Source organism: Caretta caretta, chromosome 5 (assembly GCF_965140235.1).
Source record: "Caretta caretta isolate rCarCar2 chromosome 5, rCarCar1.hap1, whole genome shotgun sequence".
Classification (NCBI taxonomy): domain Eukaryota; kingdom Metazoa; phylum Chordata; order Testudines; family Cheloniidae; genus Caretta; species Caretta caretta.
The window spans coordinates 133,364,586-133,384,928 of record NC_134210.1 but is presented as its reverse complement, the minus strand read 5'-3'; the positions used below and the strand labels follow the sequence as shown (position 1 = coordinate 133,384,928).

The 20,343-nt window shown below is 47.7% G+C and overlaps 1 protein-coding gene across 4 annotated transcripts in view; it reads left to right on the top strand.

Moving 5' to 3' along the window:
* Positions 1–20,343, top strand: part of ABCA1 (ATP binding cassette subfamily A member 1) — a 132,619-nt gene that overhangs the window by 108,201 nt on the left and 4,075 nt on the right. For 3 of the 4 annotated variants that reach the window (XM_048851107.2, XM_048851105.2, XM_048851111.2), the window contains 22 exons: positions 502–653; positions 784–908; positions 1,392–1,490; positions 3,258–3,447; positions 3,599–3,693; positions 4,736–4,768; positions 5,688–5,793; positions 6,918–6,992; positions 7,586–7,755; positions 8,474–8,651; positions 9,613–9,728; positions 9,819–9,963; positions 10,838–10,961; positions 11,771–11,900; positions 12,760–12,880; positions 13,536–13,598; positions 14,225–14,331; positions 14,996–15,137; positions 17,751–17,885; positions 18,746–18,849; positions 19,049–19,141; positions 19,361–19,604. In XM_048851107.2, the coding sequence (XP_048707064.1) occupies positions 502–653; positions 784–908; positions 1,392–1,490; positions 3,258–3,447; positions 3,599–3,693; positions 4,736–4,768; positions 5,688–5,793; positions 6,918–6,992; positions 7,586–7,755; positions 8,474–8,651; positions 9,613–9,728; positions 9,819–9,963; positions 10,838–10,961; positions 11,771–11,900; positions 12,760–12,880; positions 13,536–13,598; positions 14,225–14,331; positions 14,996–15,137; positions 17,751–17,885; positions 18,746–18,849; positions 19,049–19,141; positions 19,361–19,604 (2,747 nt within the window). The remainder of the gene's footprint in view (positions 1–501; positions 654–783; positions 909–1,391; positions 1,491–3,257; positions 3,448–3,598; positions 3,694–4,735; positions 4,769–5,687; positions 5,794–6,917; positions 6,993–7,585; positions 7,756–8,473; positions 8,652–9,612; positions 9,729–9,818; positions 9,964–10,837; positions 10,962–11,770; positions 11,901–12,759; positions 12,881–13,535; positions 13,599–14,224; positions 14,332–14,995; positions 15,138–17,750; positions 17,886–18,745; positions 18,850–19,048; positions 19,142–19,360; positions 19,605–20,343) is intronic. The other variant, XM_048851106.2, reaches the window with a different exon arrangement.

Sequence of the window (20,343 nt, the reverse complement as noted above, 5' to 3'; positions counted from 1 at the left end):
CAGGGCTGAAGCCCTCAGGCTTTGGCTTCAGCCCTGGGCAGTATGGCTCGGGCTTCAGCCCTGGGACCCAGCAAGTCTAAGCCAGCCTGGCGACTCCATTCAAAGGGGGTCGTGACTCACAGTGTGAGAACCACTGGTATAGATTGTAAGGCTGAGGTTTCCAAAAGTGAGGTTCCCCACACATCAGGCAATGTGTGATTTGGATGCCCAGTTCCCTTTGGAAATGAATGGCAGCCAGATCAGAAGGTTGTCTGGAGAAGTAGTCTCAGCCGCGGTGATGCAGAAAGATAAACACTCAAATGCATATTCATGAGAGATCGTTTCCCCTGGCCCCACTGCACGCCATACTCCTTTGTGCTCAGAGCGTGTCTAGGAGACACAGTGGTAAGAACATGGGCAGCCACCAGGGTTCTGTCTGCACAAGCAGGAGCAGCCTCTGAAGGAGAAGGAAATCTGCTTTTGTTTCTATGTGGGTGAGAGTCCTGTATCATTCGTTGTCAGCAGAATCCAGAGAGACAGACCTGCTCAGTGGGGTGGATGGCAAAGGCTCCTACCAGATGAAGGGCTGGAAGCTCATCCGGCAGCAGTTCGTAGCTCTGCTGTGGAAGAGGCTGCTCATTGCCAAGCGCAGCAGGAAGGGTTTCTTCGCCCAGGTGAGACCAGGCAGCAGCTCCTGTAGAGGTCACAGTGTCTCCGAGTGGTTAAATGCATCACTCTGGGTGGCTGATGCCTATGGGGGCGGTTCTTTTAAAGGTGGCTCTGCCTCTTCCCTTGTGATTTCAGATCGTACTGCCAGCTGTGTTTGTGTGCATTGCTCTCATGTTCAGCCTGATCGTACCTCCCTTTGGGAAATACCCCAGCCTGGAACTGCAGCCCTGGATGTATGATGAGCAGTACACTTTTATCAGGTACCTTTCAAATGACCAGAAAACATTCTTTAGGACTGGTTCTGCTTTCTCTATTCACCATTACGGTCTCATCACCTAAGTTTGCATTTGTGTGCATAGCTCCAAAGTACAGTGTAAGAAAAAGGCACCATTTTGCCTGTTTGTAGCTTTAACAAGGCAAGCTCCAAATAAGAGTGAGCTTGATTGGCAGGAGGAATAGAATACTATTTCACTTTTCTTCCTCAGATCTCAATTCACTTTGTTCTCAGATGCTAAATCACACAGAAAAGAAGCTAAAAGTATCCCAAACTCTTTCCAAATGTTACAGTACTTTTCGTGTGTGTGTGTGAGAGAGAGAGAGAACACACACATTCCACACAGAAAACTTTCCACCCAGTTCCTTTTCCTACCCTCCTGCCTGTGTCTCTGCCCTGCCATGTTGCTGGTTTTGCTGCACATGCCTTATCTCGGTGCCCTGACTGTGTTTCTTTGATGCGCCCATAGCAATGACGCACCAGATGATGCAGGCACTCAGAAGCTTGTGAACACTCTTGTCAATGAACCCGGCTTTGGGACCCGCTGTGTGGAAGGACACTCCATTCCGTAAGTAGAACCCGAGCAAGGGTAGGCGCAAGGAGCAGCTCTGTCATTTCTAAGCCACTGGATGTTGCTGCTGCTTTGAGATACCGGTAGATGCTGTTAATGTGTGTCACATAAATCATAGCTGCCATTGCCACCAGCCTCCGAATCCGCTTTCAGGGGTCGTAACCTCAGCATGGTGGGTGCGGTGTTTGTATTAGCACAATGGCGGAGGTTAGTTAGAAGTAGCTGTAGCGATCAGCTTAGGGAAATACCAAGCAGAAGGCCTGATCCCAGCGGCCTGGACTCATCTGAAAGCTCTTCCTTCAGAGGTGTAGGACCCTTGCCTCCTATGTTGTATTAAAGTATTGATTTATGGTGGCAACCTTCGTTGCCACCGCCACTCAGATAAGGAAGGGTTGCAGGCTCAGGCCCAGCTTTTCCTTCCCCTTGCTCACTGCGAGTATTGACCCAGACTTTAGTGGGAGCTACTCGCTCCACAGGGCAGAACAGAGCACAAAGGGGTGCAGTCGTGTACTGTGAAAACAACCTCTCTCCTTCTCTCTTCAAGAACCTGCCCCCCAGGGTTTCCCAGACCATTGCTCGTGCTCCATGCAGGCAGCATGCTGGGAACTGTCATTGACCGGGATAGAGACGTAAGGGTGTCCCCAGGTTACCAGCAGTGGGATTCTGGCTTTGAAAAGAAAAAGCCGAACTGGCCACGGGGCAGTGTATCATTGGCTTGGTCTAGTTGTTTTGCTCCCACAGTTCTCTGCTCCGTGTTCTGCAGGATTTCTCTGTGTGTGGCTTCCACAAGTGGTCTTTCATGGCTAGCAGGCAGGATGGGAGGCCTGTCTGCCACGGATTTTCTGCGTGGCTTTGGGCAAGTCATTTATGGCCCGATTGTGCCTGGAAGGAAGGCACAAAGGAGAACCCTCCCCGCCACCAACCCTTGTGTGATCTGGCCACCCAGAACTGAAGTCACTGCCCCCAGCTGGGTAGGGAGGTGATGGGGCCATAGCTCCTTGCCCCACACATCAGGCAGTGGGGTAGGCCGGTTGATGGGGGGTAATTATCTGCACCTGCAAAGTTGTGCAGTAGCAGGCAGACTCACCCTGCGTGAACGGGAGCTCCGAGACACACTGCCTCCTGGGGCTACCCTGGGGCAGCGCAGCTCCATGCCCACCCCAAAGGCAGAGCTGGCATTCGGGGCCCACCCAAGCCCGCAAACACCCCTGCGTGTCAGCGTCCCCGCCCCACAAAATAGCTCTCTTGGGGGCTGTGAGGCGGAGTTAAATAAAGGTCTCGAAGCTCCCCCAAGAGGAGTGATAATGGGTGGGATTGTCCAAAGTGCCCGGCGTCGGCCTGACTCTGCTCCCATTGATGTTACTGAGAGCTTTCCCTTTGCCTTCCCCGGGGGCCAGGCTAGGCCAGTGGGAGTCTGACTGTTGGTTTCAGCGGGAGCGGAGCTAGGCCCAAGCGGAGCGCTTCGGAAAACTCCATCGGCGCGTTGACCGGCGCTGACTGTTTACGTAGTGTAGCAAACTAGGTGCTAGCAGGTGCCTGGGCGGCAGTGGGAAAGGGGCGGCCGTCCCTGTCCCGCGGCGGCAATTTGGCGGCAGCTCCGACGCTCTCCCCGCCGTGGCGGCTTTTGGCCGGCAGCTCTGCTGCTATTGGCGCGGCAGCAATTCGGCAGCGCCTGCTTGGGACAGCGGAATTGGGGAGCCGCCCCGGAGCCAGCTGACCGGTCTCATAAAACGTCGCATTTGCCTTGGCTCTGGCCTCATGCAGAGACACTCCTTGCCTGGTCAGAGAGGATAAATGGACCACCGCCTCTGTCCCCGACACGGTCCTGGACGTCTTCCTGAATGGCAACTGGACCATGGAGAACCCTTCCCCGGCCTGCGAATGCAGCAATGAGAAGATCAAGAAAATGCTCCCTGTGTGCCCACCTGGCGCGGGGGGGCTGCCTCTTCCACAGGTAGGAGAGGTCCCAGCTTCTCGGTAGCCCCAGGGCAGCCCGGGGATGTGCGTGGAGCACGGGCGGCTGGGTTGGGTCTTTTGGGGGGATGTGCATGAAGCCAAGGAAAACATCCTTGATTCCAAGTCCCTCTGCTTCCCCCTGGCACCAGAGAGAACAGAACACTGGCGACATCCTGCAGAACCTGACGGGCCGGAACGTATCGGACTATCTGGTGAAGACCTACGCGCAGATCATTGGGAAAAGGTGCTTATTACACACATTGTTCCCTGGCGATTGCTGCTGCCCCTGTGCAGAGACCTCTGCACCACATAACTCCCATGGGGTGACTCTGACCCCTAGAGAGCCTTAAACTCTGGGCCATCTGCAGAGGTGACGCTATGGGAGGCTCAGTGAGTTTAGTCTGCGCTTTCTCCTGGCACACCCCAGCTTCGACTCCCTGGTACGCACTTAGGCTCTTTTAGACCCGCCTGTGTAGAGCTAACAGTCCCTTCCCGATCACCTTGGAGGGACTGATGCAAAGTCAGTGAGAGTCTTTCCATTGACTTCAATGGGCTTTGGATCAGACCCTACATTTCGAACTCACTTTGCCTGTTCTCTCAATGGCTGGTGCAAGCCAGCCCAAATCAGGAAGTGTTTCCAGCAAAGTACTCCACTAGCTGAAATGTTTCTTCCTGAAGTAAAATATGAGGCCTTTAAAACCATGGCCTGAAACTGCTGGGTCCCTTCCAGGGTCAGAAGGGACCACTGTGATCATCCAGCCTGACCACTTGTGTAACACAGGCCAGAGAATTTCCCCCAAATAATCCCAGAGCAGAGCTTTTAGAAAACGCCCACTCTTGATTTAAGTCTTGTCAGGGATGGAGACTCCACCGGCCCCCGGCTACGGTTTCTGAGCAGCTTCTGATGCTTTTGGGATGCAAAGGCAGCTCGTTGGACATAAGTCTGGCAGTGGGCTCAGCCCAGAACGTCAGCCAAGTTCAGAAGCGTCTCTGAGTCCAATTCCAGCTCAGGTCCATCTCTGCTTTATCCCGTGGGCAAAGGCAGTGCAGTGCAGTGGTGCAGCAGTGAGCCCGGGAGCTGCTATATCCGTGTAAAGCATCAGGGCAAACTCCTCTGCCGGGTGACACAACTGAACTCCTTGGAGTTACACAAAGCATTACTCTGACCCGCGTCATTAGTGCACGACTGTCTCCTTACAGTCTGCGTTCATGTGGCTGGAGAGTAGGTCTGACTGATGGTCCATCTCATAAATAACAGACTTGTTTTCTTCTCTTTGCCTTCCCAGTTTAAGGAACAAGATCTGGGTGAATGAGTTCAGGTAAGTTACTGTCCTTTCTTTAGGTTGCTTGGAACTCATTAACCGATTGAGTGCCATGCTCTGTGGGCTGCTGTCTGGTCAAATTTGCCCCTAAATTTAGTTTTTGTAAAATGAAGCTTTTTTCAAAATCTAAACCCACCAGAAATATTTCAGTGAAATGATTATTTTTAGCATTGCACTAGAAATAGTATCCACAATTACTGATCCTTTCCCTAGTCACTGGGCTTTGTGAGCAGTCAAGGGCCCAATCCTGCAAATGCTGTCTGCCTACTACACTGCCTGCTACTGTGAGTAGTTCCAGTTAGCAGGATGCTCATTCGCAAGCCCTTGCGGGATTGGGTCCTTAGTACAATCAATTGCACCATCCTAAGAGGGGCCAGGGGAGCATTAATCAGCCAAGCCAGAGAGAGGACCCCACTTTGCTGTTAGCAGTGGAACGGTAGCTGCTCTCTGCCTTGCTTCCCCGTCCTCGAACCCCAGCCCGATGAAAGGGCAGCAGACTAAAAGGTTGGACTGCAGTGTGGAAAGGCCACAGGTTACTTTTGTAAACAGTCAGATCTAATTTTGTTTGGGGGAATTAATCACAAGTCTAGCAGAGCTCTTGGGAGGAATAACCCTGATTGTCCTGCTGTCACCTCTGAGAGCTCAGCGAGCTGGAGTTCTGTTTGGTTCAGTTCGGGCATGTCTGCATGGCAGGCTCACTGCTCTGAGCTGTGTGGGTTCCCCGAGAGGCTCCTGTCGAATGGAAGCTTAACAAACAAATGTAAACTTCAAGTTGCCACTGAAGGCCTAACTTTGAGGTATTAGGTCCCAGCACAGAGCAGCAAGCTAAAAGCCACAGGCTGTAAAAAAGGGCCTTTTATGGAGGACACTGTAGAGTCAGTCTGTGCTTCACTATCTTGTCTGTCTGTGCTTTCAGGTATGGTGGGTTTTCAGTGGGTGCCAGCAGTTCCCTCCTGCTTCCTCCCAGCGATGAAGTCAGTGATGCCATCAAGCAAGTGAAGAAAATCTTGGAGCTAGCCAAGGTGAAGACAATTTCGTATGGGCTCAGAATGTGCTGATATCACAGTACCCCCTTGGGGGTGGGAGGGAGTGTGGCCAGCAGGGATTGAACCCCGGGACCTTTGGGTCTAAAAATATGAGTTTCCTCTGCTTGAGATAAAGGACCATGTGCTGAGCCACATTATGCTAGCATGGGTTGTAATATAACTGCATTTGTGGGAGGAGTCATCATTGTTCAAATTCAGAAGAACCATTTGGTAACTGCAGTCTTGTAATACCTGATCATATAAACCCAAAGTAGAGTCAGGAAACTGACTTAAAGAGGACTAAGTCCTGAGGCCCTTATTCTGCTTTTACTCCTTTTTAACTCCAGTAAGCTTCCATTGACGTCAGTGAGGAGCCACAAAAAAAGATCCCAGTTACTATCAGCTAGCACAGCTCAGAATCTGAGAGAGAGCAGAGAGCAAGTTGGGTGTCTCAGAAACCACAACATGAGAACAGGGGGGAAAAAAATCAAGCCTGATATCCTCATTCATTCTGGCCTCTCTGTGCCACTCTGATGTTTCAGAGCAGCCAGATAGCAGCTGGATCTGGCTAGCTCAGAGCTCCTCTACACTCAGATGGCACAGAGCTGGAGTAGAGGGCCTCTATGCCCCATCCAACCCAATTGCCACTTGGCGTAAATTAGAGCAGCCTCGCACCTGCTCTAACCTGTGCCTGGGAAGTGCAAATTGCTTCAGAGAATCAGTGAGCCTCGGCCCACCCCTTTGCACTTAATGGATCTTGGCACAGGAAGGAATCTAGGCTATTGATTTTCTTGGGAGGGCAAGTATTTGTGACACCGTGTCTCCGAGAGCTGGTGTAATAGGAAAGTTCTGTGTGGGACTGTGGTGGTTAGTTGCTACCACACAAAAGAGAGTTCTGGAGTTCCCTGGGGCTCTCTCAACTTCCTGCCCACTCTGGAGTCATCCCAGAAGAATAGTGCGGGAGCAGACTCTGAGCCCTGGGACTGCAGTGCAGGGGGGAGTGTGAGGCTGGGACATCTTACCCGTTCCCCAGTCTGTGGCAAAGAAACCAGTATAAATAAGGTATCCATAGCACGGTCTATACTGAATGAAACAGATGTGCCATTGTGTGCTGTTCACAGGGGAGTTCTGGAGATCAGTTTCTTCACAGCTTGGGAAGCTTCATGAAAGGGATGGACACAAAAAACAACGTGAAGGTAAATCCTGCCCACCCACTGCTGTGCCTGATATTCAGAGCCAGAGCCTAGCATTTTAAACCAAGCTCTGTTTCTAATTGGCGATCTGTATGCAGCATGTGTTCGTTTGCCAACAGAACCAAAGTGCCCACATCCCTGTGTGGGATTTTCCAGGAGAGAGTGGCCTCTTGGACCCCAGTCCAAAGCCCATTGACTCTGATGGATGTTGGATCAAGGTCTTGGAAATCAGTAGATCGTGGCATGTACCTGCTACCAGCATAGGAACCATGGACTGTGCTTTCCCAGTGCACATGGGCCATATGCATCCATTCACACATGCTTAGGACCTCATCCCAGGTTCCTCATAAACTGAAGTGATGCTACGACGTTTGTTCAGGAGACCAGGGGGCATATATGATGCCCTTGTCAAACCGTATATTGTGCCACTGAGGTGGCTGACAATAGTTTGTAAAAAGGCAGGAAGAATCAGTACAATGTCCCACCACACGGAAGTGGCTGCAGACCTCTGAACCCCTTGGCTATGGACACGAGGGAGCCTGTAGAATGGTAGGCATGGCTGGCAATCCTATTGATGCTGGTGTGTTGCTTTTCAGGTTTGGTTCAATAACAAAGGCTGGCATGCCATTGGCTCCTTTCTGAATGTGATCAACAATGCCATCCTCCGGGCCAACCTTCAAGACGGCGAGAATCCCAGCACCTACGGGATCACCGCATTCAACCACCCGCTCAACCTCACCAAGCAGCAGCTCTCTGAGGTCGCCCTGTACGTCCTAGTATGAACGTTATTTGCAGCCTGCTGGAGACGGGGGGGCTATGGGGAATGGAAAGGAGGGGAGAAGAAAATGCCTTGGAATTAAGGAAGCTGCAAGAAATGAGTGTTTGGGGAGGGGAGCGGGTAAATAAAAGAACCAGGTTACCTTAGTGATTCAAATGTGGATTAACGTGGCCAGTTGTAGTCACCAACTGAGGATCTGGCCAGGGATTTTGCAGCACTCCAGGCTGAGATTTCCAAAGCCACCTATGGGAATTGCATCTCCAATTCCCATTACATTAATGGGACTTGGGTGTCCATATCCCCTAAGCAGCGTTGCAAATCTGAGTCCCTGACTCTCCCAGCTGCATTATGCTGAAACTTGTTAACGCTGGAAAAGTGCTGGGCGGAGCTTTGCTCTCCTGCGCCCGCACCCTGCACATCTGATCTTCGGTGGAGTAAAGACCAGCTGTAAATCCCTACATTTTCCCATGCGTTTAGACACATGTGAAAGACCTCTCATCATTATCCGGCCTACCAATGCCGTTCCAATGAACGTACCTGCAACGGGGCTTAAACAGAGGGCCCGGTTCTACCACCTGCATTCCCACTGCGTAGTGAGGGGGGCAGAATCGGGCCCCTGTTCAGGTTACGGTGCTAATGTGCACTGGAACGTCTGGAGGGAGACTCTGGCAGTAATTTATTGCCACTCTGATTTCCCTCTGCCCAGGATGACCACGTCGGTGGACGTTTTAGTCTCCATCTGTGTGATCTTCGCCATGTCCTTTGTCCCAGCCAGCTTTGTGGTTTTCTTGATCCAGGAGCGGGTCAGCAAGGCCAAGCACCTGCAGTTCATCAGCGGGGTGAAGCCGGTGATCTACTGGCTGGCTAACTTCGTCTGGGATATGGTAAGATTGCCTCACGGGAGCTCGTCCTTTAGAGCAGGTTACAATGTGTTTGCACTTCGCCTTCGTTGCAGTTCCCTGGGATGAAGGAATGTGTGCTGTTCTACGTGCCCTAACGGGACGCATGTGATGAGTGTTCTGGTGCCTGGTAGTTCTGACAAGCTGCCCCTGCTCCACCCACCTGGCGGTCCTGCCAACACAGCATTTGTCTCTCTGCACAGCTGACCATCCCTGGAATAAGCTGGTGCAGTTATGGAGTTCTGGCTGGGCTGAATTTGGCCCTGGTGCATGCATATGTGCACACAGACGTGTGCATATGGTCACACACCTACTGAAAGGGCATGGTGAACTCCCACTTTCAGGGGAATTTACTGACATTAGCTAGTGCTGAAGATTTGACAGTGTGGTCAGGCCACTGCCCTGGGACTCAGCAGCTCTGGGTTTGATTCCCAGCTCTGCTGCTGGCTGGCCTGTTCTGTGACCTCGGGCAAGTCACTTCTCCTTTCCATGCCTCTGTTTCCCCTCCCACCTTATATCTTGTCTTTTAATCTATTGCTAGCTCTCCAGGGCGGGGCTGTCACTTTGTGCATGTCCAGAGCCAGCACAACAGGGCCCCATATGTGAAAAACCTCTCATCCGTATCTGGCTATTCTAATACAAATAATTGTGACAATCATAAACACCTTGACTTATTCCTCTTCATTTATTTGAACATCCTGGGCACTGCGATTCACCCTAGGATGAGTACACAGTACGTTTCCAGTGCTGGACTAAGGAAGATGTGGAGTGGCTGGCCAGCTCTCCAATCACCACGTATAATGTGCAGATTTATTTTCTGAGCAGATAGCATCATAATTTTCAATTCTATTCCCATATTTTTACCCTGATTTCCTCCATTTAGAGCATTAAGATGCTTTTGATTTTATTTTGCAAGTAACCTGGAGCTATTTCTTCCTCCTTCCAGTGCAACTACATAGTTCCAGCCACCTTGGTTATCATCATCTTCATCTGCTTCCAACAGAAGTCCTACGTGTCCTCTTCCAACCTGCCTGCGCTGGCCCTTCTCCTCCTGCTCTATGGGTAAGGCTGCATCTCTCGAGGGGATCCCTGAGGCCCCAGTGGACTGTGTGCTGTGAATGACGTGTGTTACTGTGTCTTTCTGCTCACCAGGTGGTCTATAACGCCACTCATGTACCCAGCTTCCTTTGTGTTCAAGATCCCCAGCACAGCCTACGTGGTGCTGACCAGCGTGAATCTCTTCATTGGCATAAATGGCAGCGTGGCCACTTTCGTCCTCGAGCTCTTCACCAACAACGTATGTTCCCACTGACGTGTCCTGCCGCCGCCACATCCCCCAGTGCTGCTGCTTTACATTGCCCTTAGAAAATCAGTGTCCACTCCTGGTATTCAGGGGAGTGGTAGGGAAGGCTAGGTCAGGTGGTCAGAATCGGGAATGGTGGAGCAAGTGGGGCATGTTGCCCAGAAGACCTCAGTTCAGGAAGGCAAGTAAGAATGTGTGTAACTTTAAGCACACGAGTAGCCCCTTTGACATCAGTGGCATGACTCGTGCTTACGTTCCTTGCTGAAAGGGGCTTAAAACTCTTCTGCTGTTTCTAATCGATAGTCAAAGGGAAAAAAGTGAGTTTGGTAGCTACTGAGTGCTGTGCAGACAAGCTAAGCTCTGTATTCACTGGGAGATGGAAGTGAAAGCTGAGATAAGAATACCAGTCCCCTGCCCTCTGGAGACCTGGGGGAATGGGGTATCCCATGCCTGCTTGGCATTAGTTCAGCTGATGGTAATCTGTGACTATTATGGGCGCTGAGACAGTGCATCCCTCTGCCGTTACCTCGACCCAGCCCTAATTGTTCACCTCAAGCATATTATCTAAATCTTGGACTGTGAGCCCTCCTGGCTGGACTGTCTTTGTGATGTTGGTACATACAGTGCTTTGCACCATGGGGTCCTGGGGCACAATTATCATCATGTCCAGAGGGTTCTCCCATTATTTGTCAGGTTTGTTTGTCTAATCTGTGCTGTCAGAGGTTGGTGGTGGAGTGGTTGTTTCTACCCATTGGGAAGCAAATTCGCAGGACAGTCACCCTCAGCAAGCTAAGCCTCCCTGCCTTTTTGTTGTCTGCCTTGAGAAGCAGCGCAGTGGCTGATCTGTGCTTGGCTTTTGTTCCTTTAGAAGCTGAACAACATCAATGAAATCCTGAAGTCTGTCTTCCTCGTCTTCCCCCACTTCTGCCTGGGGCGGGGACTGATCGACATGGTGAAAAATCAGGCCATGGCCGACGCTTTGGAAAGGTTTGGTAAGTGACCTCACACAGTGTGGGATCCACAACGTCAGCTGGACACCCAGGGCATGAGCCTGGGAGGTGCTGAGCACCGTCCACTCCCATTAAAATCACCAGGAACTGAGGGCCCTTGGCTCACAGGGCCTGGCAGGATTAGTGCCTAGCTAACAGTAGTGAAAACAGTACAGAGGTCTGCTCTGAACAGGCCAGAGCCTGTAGCTATCCCATCTGATTCCTTACCAGGACTAGAGAGCAAATAGTTCTCAGCTGTTAGAGAGCTTGAGTTATTAGGGAGTCAACTGATTCTTTAAAAATACAAAAATGTAGTTGCGTGAAATGCAGCCTCAAGTTGAGAGGAAGGATGGTCGTGTGGTTAAGGCAGTGGGGCTGGGAGTCAGGAGAGCTGGGTTCAACTCCTGGCATCGCCACAGACCTTCTGTGTGCCCTTGGGCAAGTCACTTCATCTCTCTGTGACTCAGTTCCCACTCTGTAAAATGGGGATAATGCTTCCTTTCACTGTCTTGTCTATTGAGATTGTAGACTGTTCAGGGCAGGGCCTGTCTATTACTATAGCTATGTGCAGCTCCTAGCACACCAAACATCTGAATATCACTATTATAAAAGTACTATGTGCACAAGCCAAAACTGGGTTACCACGTGATCTTATTATCTTTGTCCTCTCTTTCCCCTTAGTGTCACCCCCTCATTGCATCTTGTCTAAAATGAGTCTGTAAAGCTCTCTCAGGGCAAGAGCCTTTCATCTTTGTGTTGGTCTCTCCAGCCGCTGTGCAAAGCTGACTGTGTGCTTCGGCTTTTCCAAACAGGCGAGAACCGTTTTGTGTCCCCTCTGTCCTGGGATCTGGTGGGACGGAACCTCTTTGCCATGGCTGTGGAAGGGGCAGTCTTCTTCCTTATCACAGTGCTCATCCAGTACAGGTTCTTCATCAAACCGAGGTAAGCTTGCTCTGCACCATGCTTCAGTGTTGTGGGCGGGGGGGAAAGATGCACAGAAGCCTGAGGTGTGCTCTTGGCTCTGACATATAGGACACAGCTGTCCCGGTCATACTGCAAAAGACCCATGCTACAACTTAGACAATCAGCAACGTCCAATCACAGTTATCAGCCTTGTGTTAGTGATGATGCTTGTGCAGGCAGCCACTGTACCATCTCATTGTCAATTGACAGTGGGAAATTCTCGTGCAGCCAGACCCTGTACGTCGTTTTTCCATTTACCTGAGTGGCAGCAGGAATGGGCCTAAAGTTTCTAGTGCAAAACCACCTCCCTGTGTACCCCAAGCCAATCAAACCAGCCTGAGAAAAGCTGGGGGAGGCATCTCAAAGAAAGGACATTTTGGTCCTTGGCGATATTTTGAACTTGAGCAAACGTTAGTTGGTGTGAAATCGGTTTTGCCTGGAGGATGCTATGTGAACACAGCAATAATCAGTAGCCCAGGAGTGTGCTGGAGACCTTAGGAGTCATGTTCCTGGATTTAACAGTGAGACATTTATAGAATCTCTGACACCAAACAGATCAGCATTCGCTATGGGTGAAGTTCCCCGGCATGCACAGGGTCAGCACATGGCCTGTGCACTGAAGCCTCGCTTTGAAGGCCTAAGTGGGATGGAACCAGCTTGCTAGCCTTCTGCATAGGGTTGAATTGCAAACACAGATGGGCTTCCCCAGGTGTGTTCTGTTTGGATGCTGGTGCATAATTGATACCTGTCTCACCCTCTGTGTCTTTCATTTGTAATGCATTCACCTAGCATGCTTTCTCCTCTTCCTTTTCACATGTTGACTCGTTCCCCTTCGAAGGCCTGTCAGTGCCAAGTTGTCTCCTGTCAATGATGAGGATGAGGATGTGACCAGGGAGAGGCAGAGGATAATTAGTGGTGGTGGACAGAGTGACATCCTTGAAATCAAAGAGCTGACCAAGGTGAGAGATAGAGGGCTGCTCATGCTTACCTAGATAGGTTGGGAGTGGGGCAGTCCCTCACCAGTACCACACAGCTTACCCAGGACCTGATCCAGAGCCCACGGGAGTCAAGGGGAAGACTCCCACTGATTTCAGTGGACTTTAAGTCAGGGTCCAGATATATTCTATTCACAGACTTAAAAGGCAGTTCACTTCCATCAGGTAAAATGTGTTGGATGTCAGCAATGCATCTTCATCCAGAAACACACACATCTCGGGCACAAGTCTCACATGTCTGGGGTACTGTCTTGACACATTACAGTTTCTTCCCCAATCAGATACTGGGCCAGACCCTCCATTGAAATCAACAGAACTACGCCAATTAACCCCAGCCAAGGTTCTGGCCTTGTATGCCTGAGTGCAGACACCAAAATCAGCTCCCCTGATTATCTCAACCACCAGTTACCTCCGGGAGTATGGTTAGTATGATTTGATGCAGTTGTAAAAAGCCTAATCCTGTCCCACTGAAGTCCAATGAGAGTTTAGTCATCGAGTCCAGGGGGATCAGGACTGGAGCCTTAAGGATGTCTTAGAAAGTATGAGGGGCTCAGATTCTCTCTCTTCTCCCACCCTCCCACGTTTGTTATTCTTATTAATTTGTATTTCCTGGTTTCAGATTTATAGAATGAAGAGAAAACCAGCTGTTGACCGGATCTGTGTTGGAATCCCTCCTGGGGAGGTAACGTCCAATTGGTCATCTAGATCTGTGTTTGTTTTTACCTGACTATTTAGGAGCAGTAGAAGGCAGTGAGTAGGATAAGAGCTGAAATCCTTCAGGTTTTCATTGTAATAAAGAGGAGACATGGTCTTGTGCTTAAGACAATTCCCAGCTCTGCCATAAACTCTGGGTGTGACCTTGGACAAATCACTAAATCCCTCAGGAAAACAAGGATAATCACACTCCTGGACCTCCCTTGGGGTGGCAGGATAAATACATTAGTGTTTGGTACGCAGTCTGAGGCTATTCCACTAGATAAAATGCTTTTGTTCCCTCCTCCCTTCCAAATGATTTCAGTTTGAAATAAAAGTTCAGAAACTTCCTATGAAAATGTGGTATTACACTGAAGAGCAGCTGTCAGAATAGCGGGAGCCAGCGTTCGTCTGTCTTGCTAATTCCAGATCAAATTTGCTCACATTTATACATAAAAAGATGCTTTTTTCCTATAGTCCCTCACTCTCACCCTGAGCTCTGAGAGTCCAGCGACTTCTTCCTGCCTTATGTGTCATTGTCAGTAATAAAAGATTCTGCAGGACAAATCATGCACTCAAATACACATGGATTCATATGCTCTTTAATGTTTTCAGTGCTTTGGCCTCCTGGGAGTGAATGGCGCTGGCAAGTCGTCAACTTTCAAGATGCTAACTGGAGATACAGATGTGACGGGAGGAGAAGCTTTTCTGAAGGGAAACAGGTGAGCAGAAGACACAACTCCTCTTCCCTCTGCTTTACACCAAAGAAAAACCTCTGCTTCTCTCTCCTTCCTGTGTGCTCAAATTCCCAAGCAGATATAACTCCACTGACTTTGCTAGACTGGCCCCTGCTTGCACTAGGGCTAAACCTGCCTAACTTTAAGCATGTGCTCTGCTGAGTCAAGGTCATAGGGTAACATTTTCAAATGTACCTAAACCCCAAGTCACTTTTGAAATTGGGGCTTAGGACTTGTCCACACAGCAAGTTACTGCGGAGCAAGCCACGGTATGAAACTCCAGCACATCAGCTTGCTGCATAGCGAAAGTCCCAGAGTGCAGCTTGCCTTACTGCTGACACTCCAGGGTTTTCACTGTGCTGTAGCAGACCAGGCTTGCCACGCAGTAACTTGCCATGTAGACATGCCAATAGGCTCTGAAGTTACGTAGGCGTTTTTGAAAAGGTACCCATCATGATTAACGGTCACATTTTAAAAGAAATTAAGGTGACCCCGAATTGCTTTGGGGATCCAGTTACATCTTTGCCTAAGCCACTGGGGTTTGATACTTCCAGAATGTTGACTGGTCACACCCCTGTTCTGTATTCCCTACCTGAAAAGGCAATGGATGTTGCACCACCCTAACTATGGATCTTCTCTTGCTTTACAGTATCTTATCTAACATCCAAGGAGTCCATCAGAACATGGGCTATTGCCCTCAGTTTGATGCTATTAATGAGCTGTTGACAGGGAGAGAACATCTGGAGTTCTTTGCACTTTTACGGGGTGTTCCTGAGAAAGAGGTCTGCCAGGTACGCAAAACGGAAAGCACACACCCTGGCTGAACTGGTTACACATTTTTGCTGGCATGCATTCCGCTGCCCACTGCAATCCGTTTGTTTGGACAGGATAGCGAAATTGTCATCTCCTGTATTTTTTCAGTACCAAACAAGTGTTCTGCTCGTTCACTCCTACCTAGGACAACTGTGTCCTGCCCAAAGCAGCTGATACTACCAGTAAATCTGGGTTTCAAGTCAGTTAAACCCTCCCTGGGCTTTTCCTACTGGTCACCATTACTCCTAGACTGATCTGTTGCCTTAAGGAATGCTTATTTAGGGACAAATGGTGGAGTCCTTATTCCTGTTGCTGATCATTTACTCTGAGGAGCAGTCCCACTGAGTTCACTGGGAATAAATGCTCACCAATTTAAGGGTTTCCCAGTCTGGCCACTCATCTTTTATAGGGACTAAATTTTCATTACTTGAACACTGACATTTTGGTGTTCCCAGTGCTGGAGCAGTCATTCAGGCCATTGGTATCAACTCCCTCCCTCTCTGCTGTTGATTTCTCATGCTGTCAGCAACGTGCACCATCTGCATCCCAAATGCGGGAGATCTCAACAGAGTGCTGGTCTGGAAATACTAACAGGCTGTATCTATGTAAAGGAGCTGTGGCCGTTTACACCAGCTGAGGATTTTCCTCAATCAGTTTAAGGGCCTTCATCTGCAGTGGTGGTGTGTAGTAACTGCAAGCACCTTGAGGAATCTTGGGCCATTTCCTATGAGCGCACAATGAGTCATGTTACTACAAGCCCTGGGAAACAGTAGCTTGCCACCAAGTGAATGGGCACTGAGCATTATCCAACGAGAGTGCTGTATAACTGGATCTATTTTTATTAGGGCTGTCAAGTGATTAAAAAAATTAATCGTGCTGTTAAACAAAAACAGAATAGCATTATTTTAAATATTTTTGGATGTTTACTACATTTTCAAATAAATTTTAATTACAACACAGAATACAAAGTGTACAGTGCTCACTTTATATTTATTTTTATTACAAATATTTGTACTGTAAAAAACAAAAAAAATGTATTTTTCAATTCACCTTACACAGGTACTGTAGTGCAATCTCTTTATCATGAAAGTTGAACTTACAAATGTAGAATTATGTACAAAAAAAAACCAACCCTGTATTAAAAAATAAAACAATGTAAAACTTCAGAGCCTACAAGTCCACTCAGTCCTACTTCTTGATCAGCCAATCGCTCAGACAAACAAGGTTGGTTACAATTTGCAGGAGATAATGCTGCCCACTTCTTGTTTACAATGTCACCTGAAAGTGAGAACAGGCGTTCGCATGGCACTGTTGTAGCTGGTGTTGCAAGATACAACTCTTTAGCGCATCTGGCACATAAATATGTCCCTTCATACTTCAGCAACCATTCCAGAGGACATTCTTCCATACTGGTGATGGGTTCTGCTTGATAACAATCCAAAGCACTGAAGACTGACACAGATTCATTTTCATCATCTGAGTCAGATGCCAGCAGCAGAAGGCTGATTTTCTTTTTTGGTGGTTTGGGTTCTGAAGTTTCTGCATCAGAGTGTTGCTCTTTTAAGGCTTCTAAAAGCACGCTCCACACCTCGTCCCTCTCAGATTTTGGAACAGCACTTCAGCTTCGTAAACCTTGGGTCGAGTGCTGTAGCTATTTTTAGAAATCTCACATCGGTATCTTCTTTGCGTTTTGTCAAATCTGCTGTGAAAGTGTTCTTAAAACAAACGCGTGCTGGGTCATCATCCGAGACTGCTATAACAACATGAAATACATGCAGAATGTGGGTAAAACAGCACAGGAGACATACAATTCTCCCCCAACGAGTACAGTCACAAATTTAATTGCTGCATTATTTTTTTAATGAGCATAGTCAACTGGAAGCATGTCCTCTGGAATGGTGGCCAAAGCATGAAGGGGCATATGAATGATCTGGCATGTAAATACCTTGCAACACCGGCTACAAAAGTGCCATGCCAACACCTGTTCTCACTTTCAGGTGATGTAAATAAGAAGCAGGCAGCAGTATCTCCCGTCAATGTAAACAAACTTGTTTGTCTTAGCGACTGGCTGAACAAGAAGTAGGGCTGAGTGGACTTGTAGGCTCTAAAGTTTTACACTGTTTTCTTTTTGAGTGCAGTTACGTAACTGAAAAAAATCTGCATTTGTAAGTTACACTTTCACGATAAAGAGAGTGAACTTCAGTACTTGTATGAGGTGAACTGAAAAATACTATTTCTGTTGTTTATCATTTTTACAGTGCAAATATTTGTAACCAAAAATAATAATATAAAGTGAGCCCTGTGCACTTTGTGTTCTGTGTTGTAACTGAAATCAATATTGAAAATATAGAAAAACATCCAAAAATATTTAATACATTTCAATTGATATTCTATTGTTATAAGTGCAATTAATCAGGATTTTTTTAATCGCGTTTGTTTTGAGTTAATCGCATGACTTAACTGCGATTAATGGACAGCCCTAATTTTTATAAATATGTTTCTATTTCCCAAAGACTCTTTACCTTCCAGTGCAGTAGTTCCTCACCCCTTGATATCGATTCAGAAGGTCCTATTGCCCTCTCTTCCTGTAGGTTGGCGAATGGGCAATTCGTAAACTGGGCCTTGTGAAATATGGAGAAAAATATGCTGGGAACTACAGCGGAGGAAACAGACGCAAGCTCTCCACTGCTATTGCCCTGATTGGGAGCCCTCCGGTGGTGTTCCTGGTGAGTTCACGACTGCTCATGTATTAACATTTTTTTCCATTAAAAATAACTAGGTCTGAATGCTGTTCCCATTGAGGTCTGTGACGTTTTGCCATTTAGCAATGAAGTATACATTTAAATGCATAACAAGTCATTTGCGTGTGCAAAGGCCAACCTATATGTGAACATGATGTAGTTACATGTACAAATACAGGGCAAAATATATGGCATGAGCTTCAGGCCTCTATTTTTGGAAATTTGTTCCAGAGAGTTGTTTCCAGTTACTTTGGCAATGACCATCTAGATTTGGATACTCACTAAGAATTAAGGACAATAGCCTGCCACTGCTTTATATACAAAACTCCCTTAACTTCAAGGGAGTACTGTGCATAGATGGATGATCAGATCCAGCCCTTTATGTGTAAACAGTTTGCAAAAAAAAACAGATAAGAAAGCAACGGTTTTATCTTTCCTTTTGTGAATTCTTGAAAGACAACTACTAAAATCCATAGTATGTGATCAGTGAGAGCTACGCATTCTATTTAAATTAGAGCTCATTAATTTTTTCCAATTTTGAAACTGATGATCAAATTTAGTAATTAGAGAAAAAAAATTAACGATGTTCACAAAATTTGTTCCCCAAATTTTGACCAACTGATCAAATTTTTACTAAGTTAACATTTCTGGGAAAAAATCATATTTTAAGTTTTGAAAAGGGGAAAAGTTTCCATGAAACTTTTTCTTCTTTTAAACTTTTCCAGTAAAAATCATTTGGATGGGTGTGGTTTTCACTCTTCACAGTTACACTATTTCATATACTATGACAATATTTATCAGTAGCATGTTATAGTAGAACATGGTTTATTAAATGTAATTTTCAGGATGAGCCAACCACGGGAATGGATCCCAAAGCACGCCGTTTCTTATGGAACTGTGCTCTGAGCATCATCAAGGAGGGGAGATCAGTGGTGCTTACATCTCACAGGCATGTAGTGTTCATTATAGTTGGGTATATAATTCATTGTATTTCTCCAGTCTGATTTAATTGGGGGTGGATTTTGAAATCGAAACGTTCAGCTCAGCTGTTTTGTTTCTGTTAACGCAGGTTGGTGCTACGTGGTGGTGGTGAGTTCAGAAAATGCAGCCTTTTTACAGGGCTAATGTTTTTTCATTTGCCCCCATAGCATGGAAGAATGCGAAGCCCTGTGCACTCGAATGGCAATAATGGTCAACGGGCGGTTCAGGTGTCTTGGCAGTGTCCAGCATCTGAAGAACAGGTGAGCGCTTTCAATTTGCTCAGGCCACAGAATGGTCAGTGGGCCTGCATTTTTAGGGCTGCCCATCCCAGTTCAATCTGAGCTGCTGGGATATTGACATGAGTGATTTTTCTCCTTCTTCAGTTCTTCTCACGTGGCTTTCTTGTTACTCTTTAAGCTACAAGAAAGGACACCCCTTTTTCAAAGCACCTAAATTCTTCTGCGTGCTGTTGTTTGCAGGTTTGGAGATGGTTATACAATAGTAGTGCGAATAGCGGGGGCAAACCCTAACCTGAAGCCCGTTCAGGAATTCTTTGGGCTTGCCTTTCCTGGCAGCGTCCTGAAGGAGAAGCATCGGAACATGCTGCAGTACCAGCTTCCATCCTCACCATCCTCTCTGGCCAGGATATTTAGCGTCCTCTCCCAGAACAAAAAAAGACTCCACATAGAAGACTACTCCGTTTCTCAGACTACACTTGATCAAGTAAGTTTCTAGTGCGTTGTGAGCCGAATTCTCCTCTCCTCACATGGCTGGGAAACCCTGAGTAACTTCACGGACGTCATTGGCCCTCCAGCATGTGACTGGGAGCAGAGCTGGGCCATTTGTCTTCAGCTGAGTATTTCCTACATGGAGATGGTAACACATCAATGAATTTCACCTTTGTAGCAAGGCAAATAGGTTACTTAAGTGCATAGGGCACTCAGGAGACCTGGGTTCTAGTCCCAACTCTGCAACTAGCTTGGGCGTCACTTTACCTTTCTGGGCCTCAGTTTCCCCATTCATAAAATGCGGATAATGCTACTGACCTCCTTTTCTACAACACTTTTAGATCTGTTAATGAAAAGGACTACATAAGAGCTAGGTATTATCTTCATTATCGTAATTGGCTTATTCACTGCATCTTTTTCTCCCTATTCTGAATCAAACATGCAGGCTAAATGCGACGTAAAAGCTAAGAGAAACACATTTGAGGGAGGAATTATAGTCTTGCAATTGTACAGAACTGGCTGTTAGGATACCTGGTTTCTGTTCCCTGTTCCACAGATTTCCTATGTGACTGTGGGTAAAGTCATTTACCCGATGTGTGTGTATGTGTTTCTTCATCTGTAAAATGGGGTTCAGAATGCCTGCTTACCTTGCAGTGGTCTTGTGAGGCGAAATTCATGTGTATAAAAGCCTTTGAAATCCTCAGATGAGAGGCACCATAGTAGAGCAAGGTAAT